General features: G+C 38.8%; 1 protein-coding gene across 9 annotated transcripts in view; it reads right to left on the bottom strand.

Moving 5' to 3' along the window:
• The window catches only part of IQCH (IQ motif containing H), a 255,305-nt gene that overhangs the window by 92,043 nt on the left and 147,349 nt on the right, over positions 1-15,913 (bottom strand). For 6 of the 9 annotated variants that reach the window (XM_023220769.2, XM_023220767.2, XM_023220772.2 and 3 more), the window contains 2 exons: positions 14,816-14,991; positions 3,496-3,687 (listed from right to left, as the gene is read on the bottom strand). In XM_023220769.2, the coding sequence (XP_023076537.1) occupies positions 3,496-3,687; positions 14,816-14,991 (368 nt within the window). Of the gene's footprint in view, positions 1-3,495; positions 3,688-8,207; positions 8,481-14,815; positions 14,992-15,913 lie in introns of all 9 variants that reach the window. The other 3 variants (XM_023220770.2, XM_023220775.2, XM_023220766.2) reach the window with 2 other exon arrangements.

Below are 15,913 nucleotides of genomic sequence, written 5' to 3'. Positions count from 1 at the left end.
CAAGAAAAAATTATAGAGTTGTGTTCTGTTTCCATTTTGGCCATCATGTAACATTCTGCTTTTCCTAAAAATCACCTACATGTCTCTACTGATTTTTTTTTTAACGGTGACTACAACTTTTCAGCATCTGCTGACTTCAGGACTATTTTAATTCTCAACTATAACCAGCCAGATAACTCTGGTTCCAAATTACATAGTGAAAAAAGAGATGACTCTTTTTTTTTGAGACACTGTCTCACTCTGTCGCCTAGGCTGGAGTGCAGTGGCGTGATCTCGGCTCACTGCAACCTCCGTCTCCCGGGTTCAAGCAATTCTCCTGCCTCAGCCTGCTGAGTAGCTGGGACTACAGGTGTGCACCACCACCACCGACTAATTTTTTTTGTATTTTTAGTAGAGACATTTCACTATGTTGGCCAGGCTGGCCTCGAACCCCTGACCTCAGATGATCCATCTGTCTTGGCCTCCCAGAGTGCTAGGATTACAGGCATGAGCCACCACGCCTAGCCAGATGATCTTTTTTTTTTTTTTTTTTTTCTTTTTTTTTTTGAGACAGAGTCTCGCTCTGTCGCCCAGGCTGGAGTGCAGTGGCGCCATCTTGGCTCACTGCAAGCTGTGCCTCCCAGGTTCATGCCATTCTCCTGCCTCAGCCTCCCAAGTAGCGGGGACTACAGGCACCTACCACCACGCCTGGCTAATTTTTTTGTATTTTTTCAGCAGGGATGGAGTTTCACCATGTTAGCCAGGATTCCTGACCTCATGATCCACCCGCCTCTGGCTCCCAAAGTGCTGGGATTACAGGCGTGAGCCACCGCGCCCATCCCCGCTGATCTTTATACTAGACGCTTGAGTCTACACTGAATCCTGCCTACATCTAAAACCAATATCTGCATAAGATGAAAGAGAATCTCAAGAGTTCAAACTTCCATAAACAGCACTGTTTTTAATCTGTTGCCTACAACATACCAATGAGAAAAATCATGGTATCGTATCATAAACTGCTATGCAAATGATGCTATTTGTAAGTATTAACATAATTTAGTGCTTACAGTCATATTCTCATTTCTAATAATTCTCCCAGAATGGAGTCTTTCTCTGGACTCTTAGCCTGCAGGATAGTCTTTCATCAAGAAGCTGAAATTTTTAATAACCTGCCAGCATATGTTTTGTATGTGCCAGGCTAGGCTTGATGACACAACATCTTCATTATCAAAAGAAACAGGTCTACAAACTGTAATAGGACATTAAAACATGCCTGTGCTCGTAAAGTAATGCTTTGATGTCTAAATGTGCACCATTACGATGGTCTTCTGGTACAAAGGAGAATTCTAATCCTAAATTCTCAATAGCTACACTCAATGGAGGCTGCAGCTCACCTCTACTCCGAATATGATTTCACCTTGAAGGCAAAAGAATGTCAATAGGCTCCTACAAAAAAAAAAAAAAAAAAAAGAGGCACCTTTTCAGAACTACTTTATTTTTATTTTTGGCTTCAGATCATGGCTAAGCACTGGCTTCAGACTGTAAAGAGATTTCCAAATAATTATATTTTTCTTGTTAAGTTTTAAAAAATGATTTAGATAGATTATAATTATTCAAGAGCTTTCCATTTAATAACATTAACAACAGTGCCAAATGTATTTGGTGCCAATTAAAAATGCTACGGTTTAAAATAACTACAATTTAAATAATGCACAGTGAGGCTTCTAAATACAATGCAGACAAATGTCAGTATTTTAAATATTTTTTAAAGTCAAACATTTCAAATTTATCATAGTCTAATATCAACAGAATTCCTTAAAAATTATTGGTTTGAAATACTGAAGCCAACACATACTTTGCACATTAACACTTCAATGTTTTAAATAAAAAAGCCATATTTTTATGGTTTCATCTTAACAATGTTGCTTTAAAAAAAAACCTATACAATATGAAATAAAATCTAGTTCAAAGAGAATATAAGGGAAATCTCTATGGGCCTCAAAATTAAATACATTTTCCTTGTTTTATATTTATCTAGAAGAGTAATTCATTTTAGTATCCTTTAAATAATATGTAAAAAGCTGGCCATGACAGGTACTGCATTTAGTCCATTTACTGATAGAAGGGAGAAACGAAGCCCAGAATAGATCATGGGGAAACCAGTCACATTTGTCAAAGGGAACTCTCTCTCCTGACTGTTCTCTAGATTTATTCATCACTCCACTTTCCAAGAATAATGTGGTTCCCTCCAGTGTGCCCCTCCCTCTCTATCACTTGTGTCTTGATTCATATAGTTCCGTAGTGGGATGCGCAAAGCAGACGCAAATCACTTTGCACAGCCCACTGCTATGTATGTTGGTAGGGAAGGAACCAGTTAAGGGAATTTGCGTTGAGACTTTCCTAATCAGTTATGCTTCAACCAGCAGGTCAGCCAAAACAGAGATTTGGGATTAAGAGAAGTCAGGCAAGTCTGGGGATTTCTGGATGCATAGCAAGATAGTTTTAGAATGGCAGGTTTAATTTATATATTAAACCATATAAAATTACTTTAATTAAGCAAATTTGGAATGGACTAAAAGGTTGTACGATTCATCCCTTCACAAATGTGCATGCAAAAAATCTGTACAGGTCCATTCATGCTAAGACTTCTTACCTACAGCTCAGCTTTTGCTGGGAGATTTTCTGGCTGGAATGTACTATTTTCTCAGCATCTCACAGGGATCAGCAGTTACATAAATTTCCTTGAATTGTCTTCAAAAACATGACTGCTGACAGAATGCTATTATACATTCGCTTCCAGGTGACAACCATTCACTAATAGAATTTCTATCTCGTAATAAAATACAGCTAGCTTAATAACGACAGTTGTTAGAAGCACATGATCAAGAACCACTTAGGGCAAATTATAAGATTTGTAATGTTACCTGAATATGATAAAAAATTACTTCCTAATTATCATAATCAATTTCAAGATGTGAATGAGGACTTTTAGGGTCCAGAGAAGAAACACTGAAAATAACCCAAACTGTGGCTCATACTTGTAATCCCAGCACTTTGGGAGGCTGAGATAGGCATATTGCTTGAGCTCAGGAGTTCGAGACCAGCCTGAGCAACATAAGGAGACCCTCCCTGTCTCAAGAAAAAAAAAAAAAAATAGAAAAAATTAGCCAGGCGTGGTGGCGCATGCCTGTAGTCCCCTCTACTCAGAAGGCTGAGGTGGAAGGATCGCTTGAGCCAGGGAGGCAGAGGTTACAGTGAGCCCTGATTTTACCACTGCACTCCAGCCTAGGCAACAATGTGAGGCCCCATCTCAAAAAAAAGAAAAAAGAAAAAGAAAAGAACTCAGTCAATCCCTATTCATTGTGTATATAAGGAAAAAGGTCCCAAGAAAGGCACTGCTGGCAGGTGACAGAGCTAAGTAGAGAGGAAAGTACTTTCATCTCTTAGCTGAACTTTTTGCTTCATCCCCTAACTGTTCGCAGACACTGTGGGTTTAAGTCACCATTGAATACTCACTTGTGCCCATTTCTTTCTCCAGTCTTCGAGGCCATATCTGCTACTCTCCTTTAGCACCCATTTGTAGCACTTTAGGTAGGAAGGAATATCACAAAATGCAGTCCCATTTCCTCGGAACTCAGAGTCCATTTTAAAGAGCCAGCGCTGTATTTGCAGGTGATCAGTTATCAGCTGACTCAGCTGCTCTATCATCTGTGGGGCCGAAGGCACAGCTACATTTAATAGAGTTCATTTCCTGGGATTCCTTTTTATCGTATTAACTTAGTTGCTGTACTTCTCATGTGTCTTTACTTCTAATGGTCAGTTCATTTGGTCATCTTCTAGTTATTAAGACAGATTAAAGAAGTTTAAAGTGATATAAATATGATGTGAAGAAACCATTAACCAATGAGACCAAAGACATGTTTAAAAGCACAGTCTTATTTATGAGAAATTCTGAAATTATCATTTTGCTGGCTTTTGAAGGCAAAAGAAACAATCCCTGAATACCTGTAATTGAATCTTGATATTGTTTTCTTTCTTTTTCGGAGAATTATGCATTTACTTATTGATTCCTCAAATGATGTTTTAATTGTTTCAAGACTATAAAGAGTTATAGTCTTGAAAACTTTAACTGTTTGGGGATTTGTTGAGCTTTTCACTGCTATAAACTATAAAACATTTAATTTTTTCCTCATTAATGTACAAGAAATACATTTGTTTGGCTGGCCAATTGGCCGAGTTTAGTATATGTGTGATATAAACAAGTATATTATACAAGAAGACAGATAAAGGTGATAAAACATTTGTGAAAGCAACCTTCCTGGAATACACACCTACTTGACGTTTTATTTGAAACATTTCCTCAAGAACTGGGCTCAAACACATGGGAGTTTAAGGGACAGAACAGTACTCCAAGCTCAAGTATCAGAATAATGATGATGATGATCTCTAAGATAACTGAACTCTCAGTAGGAAACAGGCCTTTGGCTCATCTCAGTTCTGTGCATGAATTTTCTCATTTAATACAATAATCTATGAGGTGGATTCAATTATTAGTTTTCTTTTATATGTAAATAAACTGAGGTTCCGCTCATTTAAATAACTTGCCCACAATCACACAGCACTGAGTAGCAGAGTAGGAATTCCATTCAAGTTGCTTTGACTCCAAAACTTATGCTCATGCCCTCTTCACTGTGCTGCCTATCCCAACCCACAGAGAGGTGGAGAAGGGTGAAGTGGAGAAAGAAGTCAGAAGAGGAGCAATAGAAGCCATTTTCCTTACAGTCAATAAGCCATTTGGGGTGAGTTTGAATCAGATAAAAGTCTATAGCAAGATGACTTAATTATAAGTAATACTCTCCTGGCAGAGCCTGGGAGAAAAATACCTCATTAGATTACAAAACGATTTATCTGTCTTGTCTTCCTATCAGACTTTCCAGCCTATACTTCACAGAAAGCAACAAAATTCTGTCTCGCGAGCCCTCCCATGCCGTTCTTGGCTATGGTTTTCTGTACGGAAGGACTCTGTGAGACTCTTATCCTCCTTTTTGATCAGTTCTCTTTGCCCACAATTTTTTTTTTTAACTGAAGAGTGTGAAAGGACTCATGGTTTACAGTTCTGTTGAGGTTTGGAGCTATCAGATTAAAGTTATTTTGATTGAAGTCCTGATCTGTTCTTCTGGGTTGTATCTGTCCAGCAAATCTTCTTGGGGATACTATACTACACGGCAGTGTGGAAGAGACAGCAAAATGGCCGTACTTGGGTTCTCTGGAAACCTCATACAACTATGGGGTATTCAGTGAGGGTGAAAATTAAAATTATCTTAGCTCCCTAATTATCAAGTAGTTCGTATTGATAATCTGGGTGTTTAAATGACAGAACTCTGGTCTACAAACCATATGGTGATGAGCACAGCCTAGGAAGGTTTTTAAAATGTGCCTGCAAAGTTGTTTCCTTATTTCTCTAATGTGTTGAGAATATAGATTTTACATTTAATCATATTTTGCTGTATTATGATCACACTTTGCAGAAGTAGAAATGATCTTTGGCCTGTTAACATCAGATAAAATTCTTTTGCTAGTGTTAGTAAAGGTGTTCTGGCATAGATTGTTTAAAAATTGCATATTTAGATATATGTTTGGAGGTTTCAACTACTAACAGAATTATTATCTATTTCTTCCAAATCCTATTATTTGTTGCTTCTGAGAATCCTATAAATGGGCATCTGTTGATGGATCCCCTACAGTAATGAAAAGGATCAATAGTATTGTAAAGACTGCACCACTGGAAAGAATTATGTGCTATCTTTAAGTGAAAATTGAACAGTGCTTTAAAATAGCATCGCCATTTTTGATTATTTAACCAAAGCTGTCAATATTTCCCATGGAACATGTTCCAGAAAGAGAACTTTTACAGTTACTTTATGGATCAAAACAGGAAATGCTCACTGTGTTCATGCTAGATTTAAACAAATTAATCCTAAACAAAACGACTTTATGCTATTTCTAAATATTTATCATTTTTCTGTTTCAGTCTATCTGTTCAAAAGATGTAATAAATTTTTTTAGCTGTGATTCGTTTTATCCTGGTAAAGAGCAGAAAAATAATTACTGCTAAAGTCCAACTGAAAGTCAGAAATACTTAATAACCTAAGTTAAAATAATTGCAGCTTTCTTTCACCAGCTTTAAGTTTATGATGCATATCGGTAAAAAGTCAGTGTTACTGATTCATCCCCATCTGTAGATTCAAAATGCTGACATGCTCAGATAGATTAGGTAGGGTAGTCACTATCTGGAAAAATCTCAGTGGAGTATTTTAATTCTTGATGACCTCAGATGTATGTTTTCCAAACAAGTAGAGTAGAACTCAAGTGAAATATTGGTTTATTGTTATACAATTTGCACATACCATAGGTCAAATGACATCTCTCAAATCTGATATGTCTCTAAGGAGGTTTTTAGTCATACTTCTGAATACCAGCACTAGAGGGAGATTTTACTGCATTAAATGTGCCTGCATCTTTAACTATAATCAACATATGCAGTTCTGAAATATTTCATAGCAAAGATTGCCTGAGATCTCCTCAGTGAAGATGAAGGCAAGACTCAGTATAAATATTGCATATACATGTTAAAGTTTTGAAGGTTGTTTAATGTATAGTGCATGTGTGCAATAGTATCATTTAAAAATGTATTTCGCTTGTAATAAGTGTAACAACCAGATAGATATTCTGCTGGGAAGCAGAGTCAAGCAATCTGCCTTGTTATCTTCAAATTCCAGTGGTGGTTAATGACAATGGAAGTGATATAACAGCGCAGGGGGAGCCTCTCTATTCCACTCCTGCTAAAATTGCCTGCGACTTTCCTAGGTTGAGATACCATTAAGAGAAACCTCCTTCATGAGCCCATGAAAATTGCCCAAGAATACTCTAGCAAGAGTGAAATACTTGTGGGCAATTTAATAAGCTAATAGTATCTTCAAACTAATCTCTGCAAAGTATGATTTGTTGAAAGGCTAGATTTTTGAGCTCAGTGGCTGTGAGGTGCAGAGCATCATGACCAGGCAACTGAGAGTAGGAGGGGATCCCTAAATATCGTCCCTCACAAACTGACTCATTGTGCACGGTTCTCTGATTTCCCAAGAAGTGGGTAGGGGGGATAATTTGTGATTGGCTCAGAGTAATGGTCAAGAGGTGTACTGAAACAGAGGTTAGGAAATGTTAACAGCCATTTGTCTTTTAATTTTCTCTATTATGAAAACAGATGGCAGTTAAATGGAAGAACACCTGCCAGGGATAACTCAAAGAGAAAACATTTCTAGTGGCTAATACATTTCTCCTAATGTTTTAGGCCCTGACTATCTGCTGGAAGAATGCATAGCCACACACTTGGGCCAAGGCAAAACCAAAACCAGATAGTTTTATTCCTGGAGCTGTCTTACTTCCCCAGTTTTATTCCTGGAGCTGCCTTACTTCCCCTTTCTGAGATCTTTCCCCTCCTCCCTTTAGATCGCTCCCTGAAGAGAGAAGGAAGTCTGCAGCCCTCTCTTCACAGGCCCTCTGCAATCTGACCCAGTGGGGAGGATCACTCACTGGAGTTCTCCAAACCCACTGCTTTTAACGAAAACTGACTCTCCTATTTCTTAGGATCCTATTTAATGACTGGCTGATATGATGATGAATTAATCCATGTTAAAGCATTAAATATTGATAGCAGATCAGTCCAAATGATATATACATTTTAACAGTGCTTATTCCAAATGAGTAAAGGATTTGGAAATTCCAGCAATTTCTGCAAGACTAACAGGAAAATACTTTAAAACACAAAGTTCTAAAGTAGATTCCCTCAGGCCGGGCATAGTTCTTCACACTGGTAATCCCAGCACTTTGGAAGGCTGAGGTGGGCAGATCACTAGAGGTCAGAAGTTCGAGACCAGCCTGGTCAACATGGTGAAACCCCATCTCTACTAAAAATACAAAAATTAGCCAGAAATCACTGAACCCAGGAGGTGGAGGTTGCAGTGAGCCAAGATCACACCACTGCACTCCAGCCTGGATGACAGAGCGAGACTCCATCTCAAAAATAAATAAAGTAGATTCCCTCAAATCAACTCAACTATTCCACCTATCCTTCGTTGGGTAGAGCTGGCTCCAGAAGACTTGGAAGTTGTCCAAGATCAAGAGGATGTTTCAAATATTTGAACAGAGCTTCACGTGTCCACCCCACATACCTGTTGCTGACTATAAATGTCATATATTCCAGGAGGAACTGCCACATTGGCACTGTCAAAGACACGTTTACCTCCAGATTTGGTACTATAAAGATGAGCTAGTTCAGGCTCAGAGCCCAGGATGGGTATGTCTAACATATCGGCCACAGCTAAATCATCTCTGTGGAGGAGCCCGCTGACGATGTAGGCCTCTGTTCCTCGGATGAGATTTTTTATTCTTTTGATTGCCTTGGGACTGTACATCAGGTGAGTGGCCAGGCACATATGATGCTTCTGGGGAAAGATCATATTATTCTCGTTAAAAAGTGTTCTTTTTTCTAGTCCATACACCTAATTTATAATGTTGCACATAATAAATACATTATTAATAGCAGGCTGGGTTATGACCTATCCTGTTGTTTAGCAGTTTAAATTGATAAAAGCTGTTGGTGTGAGGTTCCATAATCGCTCACATCTTTAGTGTGTTGGAAATAGGCTCACTGGGAATAGAACTAATTACTACACATCTGTATTTATTTGATCCACGTGGAATTATCCTTCTGTCAGAAGGAAAAGAGGCTGGCGGCCTTTGGGTAATAGTGATTCATCTCTGCAACACTTCTGGCATGGTTTAACACTAAAGTGTCTGGAAAATCAATACAAAAAATGAAGAAAAAAGCCCCATAGCATTCTTTACTATATAGATTCCTACTCTGGCAACTGTTTAAATGCTTCAGTAGAAGAAAGGCACTTGACCTGACACCCTCCTTCCAAAATTCTACCACTAAATCTGCTTCAGATAACATGTACTTTTATAATGATTATCATGGTTCTAGGCAACAACTCTGCAAAGGATTCACAAATAGAAAATAATTGAAAATTTCAGCAAGACTCAAATTCATTTTTCAGTGAAAAACTTTTTGTATTTTTGACTAGTTAGATCCAGCTCAGCAATACATGTGACTGTCTTATTCAATTAAATAAATAATTCTAGCTAGTTGAATGGGGGCAGAGGAAACAGCTAGATGGTCAGCATACACCAAAACTAACACAACCATGTTTCTGCTTTTGAGAGGTGGGGACACAAATAACAGTTAACACATAACTGAGATGGTGCAGAGAAGGGCCGTAAGGATCTGCCGAGTTCTCAAGAGGCATGCTGGTGGGGAGAGCTGGAAAGGTAAATATACATTCTCCATGTGCCTCCGTTTCCTCATCTGTAAAATGAATGCAATAATAGTATCTACCTCATAAGGATGCTGTAAGCATTAAATGAGATAATGTATGTAAAATACTTATAACAGTGCCTTGGATACAAGAAAGACTTAATGAATGTTAGCTGGTACTATTATTATGAAAGAGGTTGGGGTTGAGGTGAATTCTGAAGGATGGGTGAGATTTTATCAGGTGAAGATGGGCATGGGAAAGACATTACCTAAGGATAGAATAAAATAATCCAAGATTGTTTTCCTCCCTCTAGAGAAGAGGGCAGCATGGCACACAGCAAAGTGATGGGGCTTTAAAGTGAAACAGGTCTGGCTTTTAATCCAGCTCTATCACTTTTAAGCTCCATTCATGTAGGCAAGTAACTTAGACCCTTGAGCCTGTTTCTTCACCTGTTAAATAAGAATAAAAATTACCTATTTGTTGGGGTTGCTCTAAGGCTTTTAAAATAAGATCACAAATGTAAAATTCCTAGTATAATACACAGCATTGATGCTCAACAAATGGTAATAATTATTATTATAGAGAAAACCCTCTTAAAAATAAAGTCAGGTTAGGCGCCGTGGCTCACACCTGTAATCCCAGTACTTTGGGAGGCCATGGCGGGCAGATCACTTGAGCCCAGGACTTTGAGACCAGCCTGGGCAATGTGGCAAAACCCCCTATCTACAAAAAAATTAGCCAGGTATGTGGTGTTACACACCTGTGGTCCCAGCTACTCAAAGCCTGAGGCAGGAGAATCGCTTGAGCCAGGGAGGTCAAGGCTGCAGTGAACCAAGATCATGCCACTGCACTCCGGCCTGGGTGACACAGTAAGACCCTGTCTCAAAAAAATAAAAAATAAAGTCATTAAAATGTTATACAATTAATATAATGTAAAAGTGCCAGAGTCTCAAGGGAGCTGAAGGGATTTTATAGACTAGCATCTACTACCCCAATTCTAGTGAAAAATTGTCTACTTACTGCAGCATAAAAACATGGAGAAATGCTAAGTGATTGTTTCAAGGAATATCAGATGCACCAGTTTGCAGATTGTCAGAGAGTATAATTCCTGAGTATGGGAGAAAGAGAACTGGACTGGGGAGAACACCTGCATTTCAGTCCTGAATTTGTGACTTCCTAGGTAATTTAGAAAACTCAACCTTTCTGAGTCTCAGTTTCTCATATTCAAATGAGGGGTTGGATGAGAAGTCTCTACGGTCCTTCCAGCTCTGAAATAACTTTCCCTTTAAAACAAGAGCTCTTTTGGACTTACTGCTTAATGGGTACAGAGTTTCTTCTTGGGATGATAAAAAGTTCTGAAATTGATAGTGGCAATGGTTGTACAACAATGTGAATGTACTTAATGCCACCAAACTGTACTTAAAAATGGTTAAAATGGTAAATTTTGTGTTATATATAATTTACCACAATTTTAAAAGGCAAAAAACAGAGCTCCTCTGAGACAAGGATTTACATGATTTCCCCATTGGGCCCTTCCTCCAGATTAGGTGTTCTATTCCAAGTTCCTTAGATCTACACAATATGCCTTTTCTACTGTAATTTTAAATCCTTTTTTTTTTTTTTTTTTTTTGTGGAAGCAGGGACAGTCTTACTCTGTCACCCAGGCTGGAGTGCAGTGGTGCAAACACGGCTCCCTGCAGCCTCGACCTCCCAGGCTCAAGCGATCCTCCTATCTTAGTCCCTCAAGCAGCTGGGACTATAGGCATGTGCCACCATGCCCGGCTAATTTTTGTATTTTTTGTAGAGACCGAGTTTTGTCATGCTGCCTGACATGGCAGGCTAGGTCGCAAACTCCTGAGCTCAAGCAATCCACCTGCCTTGGCCTCCCAAAATGCTGAGATTACAGGTGTGAGCCACTGCACCTGGCCTTAAATCCATTGAAAAAACATACTTCTGAGAATGCAATTCTAGGAAACCCAATGTTCCATTTGACAATGGCCAGTGATAACACCTGGCAGGTTTGTGTTTTCCATCTGGTTAGTCACTGTCTTTCTTCCTTGTTTATTTCACTATTTTCTTTTTCCCGTAAATTATTCCAATGAAGACATGTAAAAAAATTGAACTGAATAGGTGACTTGAGTTACGATGTCTGTGGTGAGTTTTTCAGGGCACCCAGAAGAGGATTCCAAGGCAGCAATCTTTTCATGGTAAGTTCACAAGATCAAAGCCTTTGACATGATCTCTTGTTTGATCCATATGACATTGAATCAATTAACTAACCCTATTTTGGAGATGGGGAAATTGAGCCTCAAGTGATTTGCTCAAAGTCACACAGCTAGTAAACAGCAGAAGCAGGATTCAAGCCCCGTTAACACAGTTGCCACTGCTGCCACAAGTTCCTTATTTTATCGAGTGAGTAGTAAAGACCTGGTGGGTTTTTGAGATGTGAAGGAGGATGGCAGACGCAGCAATAGAACCTAACGTTAACATTCTGAGCACATTTCCAGCCAGGATGGAGTTCCATCTCCTCTAGGTTTGCTTGTTTCTATTGGCAAGTACTCTACCCGACTCAGTATTATAGTCGTCTGCGGGCATTTCCTAGACTCCAGGCAAGATGCTGCCACAGTATTGTGTTCCATATGTGTTTAATACAGATTTAAATGTGAATGAGTGATGGCAAAGGATGTATCACTAATCACAGGTCTTGTATGACCATTTGGAGAACATCAGTATCATCAGATCCAGGCAGTGGATTGACACAGATGACAAAATCTAAAATGTTTCTAGTTCCACTGAATTATGGCTACATTTAATTTATCACCACTGATTTTTTTTGACTTGAGATAAAAGGTAGTTGTTTAGTATGTCTTCATAAACACTGAAATGTCTAAAAATAGACATAATGACTTTTATAAAGAGCACATTTTACCATTACAAATTCAAGAATCATATGGTAACTTGGAGAGATGTACAAACAGATTTTTGGCATGCTTTTAAAAATCTCATAGCCATCCGTTTAAATGAAAATCAGCACTGATACAATTTCTCAAACCCATTAAAAACAAATAAAGCAATCCCCAAACATGAACAATAACTGATTTGAAAGTAAGAATTTAATTTTTGCATTTTTAAAAAGTTGATTGCTTATGAGTAATTACTCAAATAATTTAAACTTGAGCTATGAGGAGAATTATTAAGTACTTAAAACCTTGCCTGTTTGTTTCTACTCACAAAGATGTAAACCAATACTATGTGCATCTGTGAGTGCCTGTCTCCTGCTTAGAAGCCAAATAGTGGACTAGCAAGGGTACAGTTCTCAGGTAATAGGATGATAGAGTTGAAGATGACTCTGAAATGATCTAATCCAGGATCTCATTTTATAGATGAGGATCAGAGGACCAGAGAGGTAAGGGGGCTTGCCCAAGGCCCCAGGTCATCCAGGAGCAAGGCAGTCATTCCAACTCATGATACTGCCCTGGGGTAGAGAGATTTTGGTTCACACTCTGGCCTTACTAGTAACCTTGGATTAGAAAGGGAGTATTGGTTTCCTCAGCCATAAAGGGAGATGGATAAAAAGAGCTATCTTTCCATCTTGATGCATTATTCTGAGAATCAAATGAGAAACTGGGCTGGGCACAGTGGCTCACGCCTGTAATCCCAGCACTATGGGAGGCCGAGGCAGGCGGATCACTTGAGGTCAGGAGTTCAAGACCAGCCTGGCCAACATAGTGAAACCCTGTCTCAACTAAAAATACAAAAATTAGCTGTGAGTGGTAGCACATGCCTGTAATCCCAGCTATTCAGGAGGCTGAGGCAGGAGAATTACTTGAACCTGGGAGGCGGAGGCTCGGAGGCTGCAGTTACCTGAGATCGCACCACTGCATTCCAGCCTGGGTGACAGAGTGAGACTCTGCTGTCTCAAAAAAAAAAAAAAAAAAAAAAAGAAAGAAAGAAAGAAAGAAAGAAAGAAAAGAAACTGTATGCTAAGAATTTGAAAAATGTTAGTTTTCTCACTTTTTTTTTCTCCCCAATCTAGTGACCCTTCCCCATTCTATGCTTCTTTAATGTATATGGGCATTTCAGATGTGCAGAAACTCCTTACTAACAGCTAGCAGCCATTAGATCAATTTTCTGGCTGGAGAAAATCAGGAATTTAACTATACACTAATGGTAGTTCTTTTTCTTCCTTGCACCCTAATGTCCATAGTAACTATGTCAGTGAGGCCAAGCAATAACTAGGAAGCATCAAAGAAATTCTTACATTGGTGGAGGATATTGGAAAGTTCCCAAGAATGTACATAAGTGGCAGTGATTTGCCACTTGTCCTTTCTTTTGCTTCCCCAGCCCCTGTCCTTGCTTTCCTCTTTCACAGCCAAAAGTGCCAATGAAACAAAACTGAGCAGAGGGTTTTTAAAGGAATACTGAGGCGTCCAGTTATGAAAAAATAAAATGTTCATTTTGGTAGAAAAGAATAAATCCTGACAACAATTCAGTGAGTATCAGCAAAGTAGAAATGCTATTGAAACCCTCCCCAGTGCTGGCAAGACTTTCCTTAGGTCCCTCTCCCACCCCCCCTTTTTTTTTGGTCAAATCATGGTACATTTGAAGTGTTAATGGGTAGTCACCCAACACATAGGTGTTCCCTATGTAGAGCACGCAATCACTTTGGCAATAGAGAGACAGTTGACTTTGGTGCATTTCAATTGTAAATGAAGACAGCTATCTTTAATTACACCAAAAAAGTCTCCTCAAAAATGCATAGTCCATTAGGTATTATTAAACTGTTACCTGGTTAACATGGAAAGTTTAAATTCTTGTTAAAATGTAGATAAATTCGTTTTAAGCCACCTTTTGTACTGCCTTATTCTAGAACGCTGCCTTTTATCATTCCATGAATTTCCCAAACGCTCTTGTCTAGGAATAGGATTCCACTCAGAATTCATTCCATTCACTAAAAAATCAGCACAATTAAAAAAAAAAAAAAAAAAAAAACCTGAACATTTTTCATTAGGAACCATCTGATATGGTAAATCAAGCCAAATTCCCCTCAGGGGAAAAAACATGGAGTACCTGTGTGGATCAGAAAAGAGAGGGCCTGGTCTAGTTCTGCTCCTAAGTAGTTTTGTGACTGTGGGCAGGCCCAGCCTTTCTCTGCCTTAGTGTCCTCCACACAAAATGAAGAAAAAGGAATGTACATGTTATAAATCCACCTACTTGATGGTACCACCTAGTAACTGGAATTAGGCTATGACTACAGAGAAACTGGGCAGGAGTAGCTCCACAAAGTCTGAAAGTTAAACTGGAATATTTATTTCCTACAGACCAACTAGTAGTCTAATCAGTAAAGCTGTTAAACTTGCAACAATATTTCACTGATGTGTACCAGAGCATTGCAAGTTATAAAATTTCCAATTTAACTTTACTGCATCCCTGAAACCGTAGTAATTAGAAGACAAACTCACATGGAAGACGTTTACAGCTTCAGGGGTGATAATTTTGAACCTGTCCTGCAGGTCACTTCTGTCCTCAAGGTTCCCCGATTTGACGGCTGCATGTAGACTTAGGATTCTTTTGTAATACAGCACTAACTCATCATTCATATGATGGGAGCAGATGTAGATGACGTTCACATTGGCATCTAAAAACAACAGGCACAATGTTAATTACTGGTGTGAAGGTAAATGACATTATGAACTGTGGCATCCGACTGATGTTGTGCAGTTTAAAATAAAGAGCATATCCAAAACCCATGTTGAGGTTAATTTAGATTGGTTTTGTACTATCTGAGCAATCTAACTGGCTTTTTTACAGTTCGGCATTTCTCTAAAGAAAATATAAATAACACCACCACCAAAAAAATAGATGCAATGATTCCTTCAGAAGGAGGGCTGTGAGATACCTTGGAAATGTACTTTCAAATAATACATAGGGATTTAGCCATACAACTCCCATTAACATCAACAGGAATTGCATACTGCTTTAAAAATTTATTCCATTAACCTCAGTAAATTATAAAACAGAGCTATTAACTTTACAAAGCTGATGAAATTGCAATTTCTTATTCTGTACGGACTTGACAGGGCCAATTCAGGGAATGTCCTGTTCAAATAAATGGTCTGATTATAATCATAGCAATGATTATTTCAGGAAACCAGCCTTTCCCCTGCTTGATTCCCAAAGAGGAGTATATTACTTAAAAAGCAGGTTTTGTGATTTTTGGTTTAAAGGAAACACGGCCTTAATTTAACTTTTCTCCTTCTTAAGATGTGCTTCTTACATGTAACATCACAAGAAACCCTAATTAAATATCCCATCCAAATGGAATAGTGAAATGAGAGTATCCACTCCATGCTGCAGAATATTTCAGGGAGTATGAATAGTAAATCAGCAGTCAATGAAGTCATTCATTTGTTCATCCATTCATTCACAAAATAGCTGACTGGTCTGTAGGGGCAAAGCCCTTGGCTAAACGTGGAGGGAAATACAGCAATTATTGTGGGCACCATGAAGCACGCAGACCAGGTACTTAGAGAAGTTCAGAGGAGGGAGCACTGTAAACG

The sequence above is a fragment of the Piliocolobus tephrosceles genome, chromosome 6 (genome assembly GCF_002776525.5).
Source record: "Piliocolobus tephrosceles isolate RC106 chromosome 6, ASM277652v3, whole genome shotgun sequence".
NCBI classification, from domain to species: domain Eukaryota; kingdom Metazoa; phylum Chordata; class Mammalia; order Primates; family Cercopithecidae; genus Piliocolobus; species Piliocolobus tephrosceles.
The sequence above is the reverse complement of the archived record's forward strand: the minus strand, read 5'-3'. Positions and strand labels throughout refer to the sequence as shown.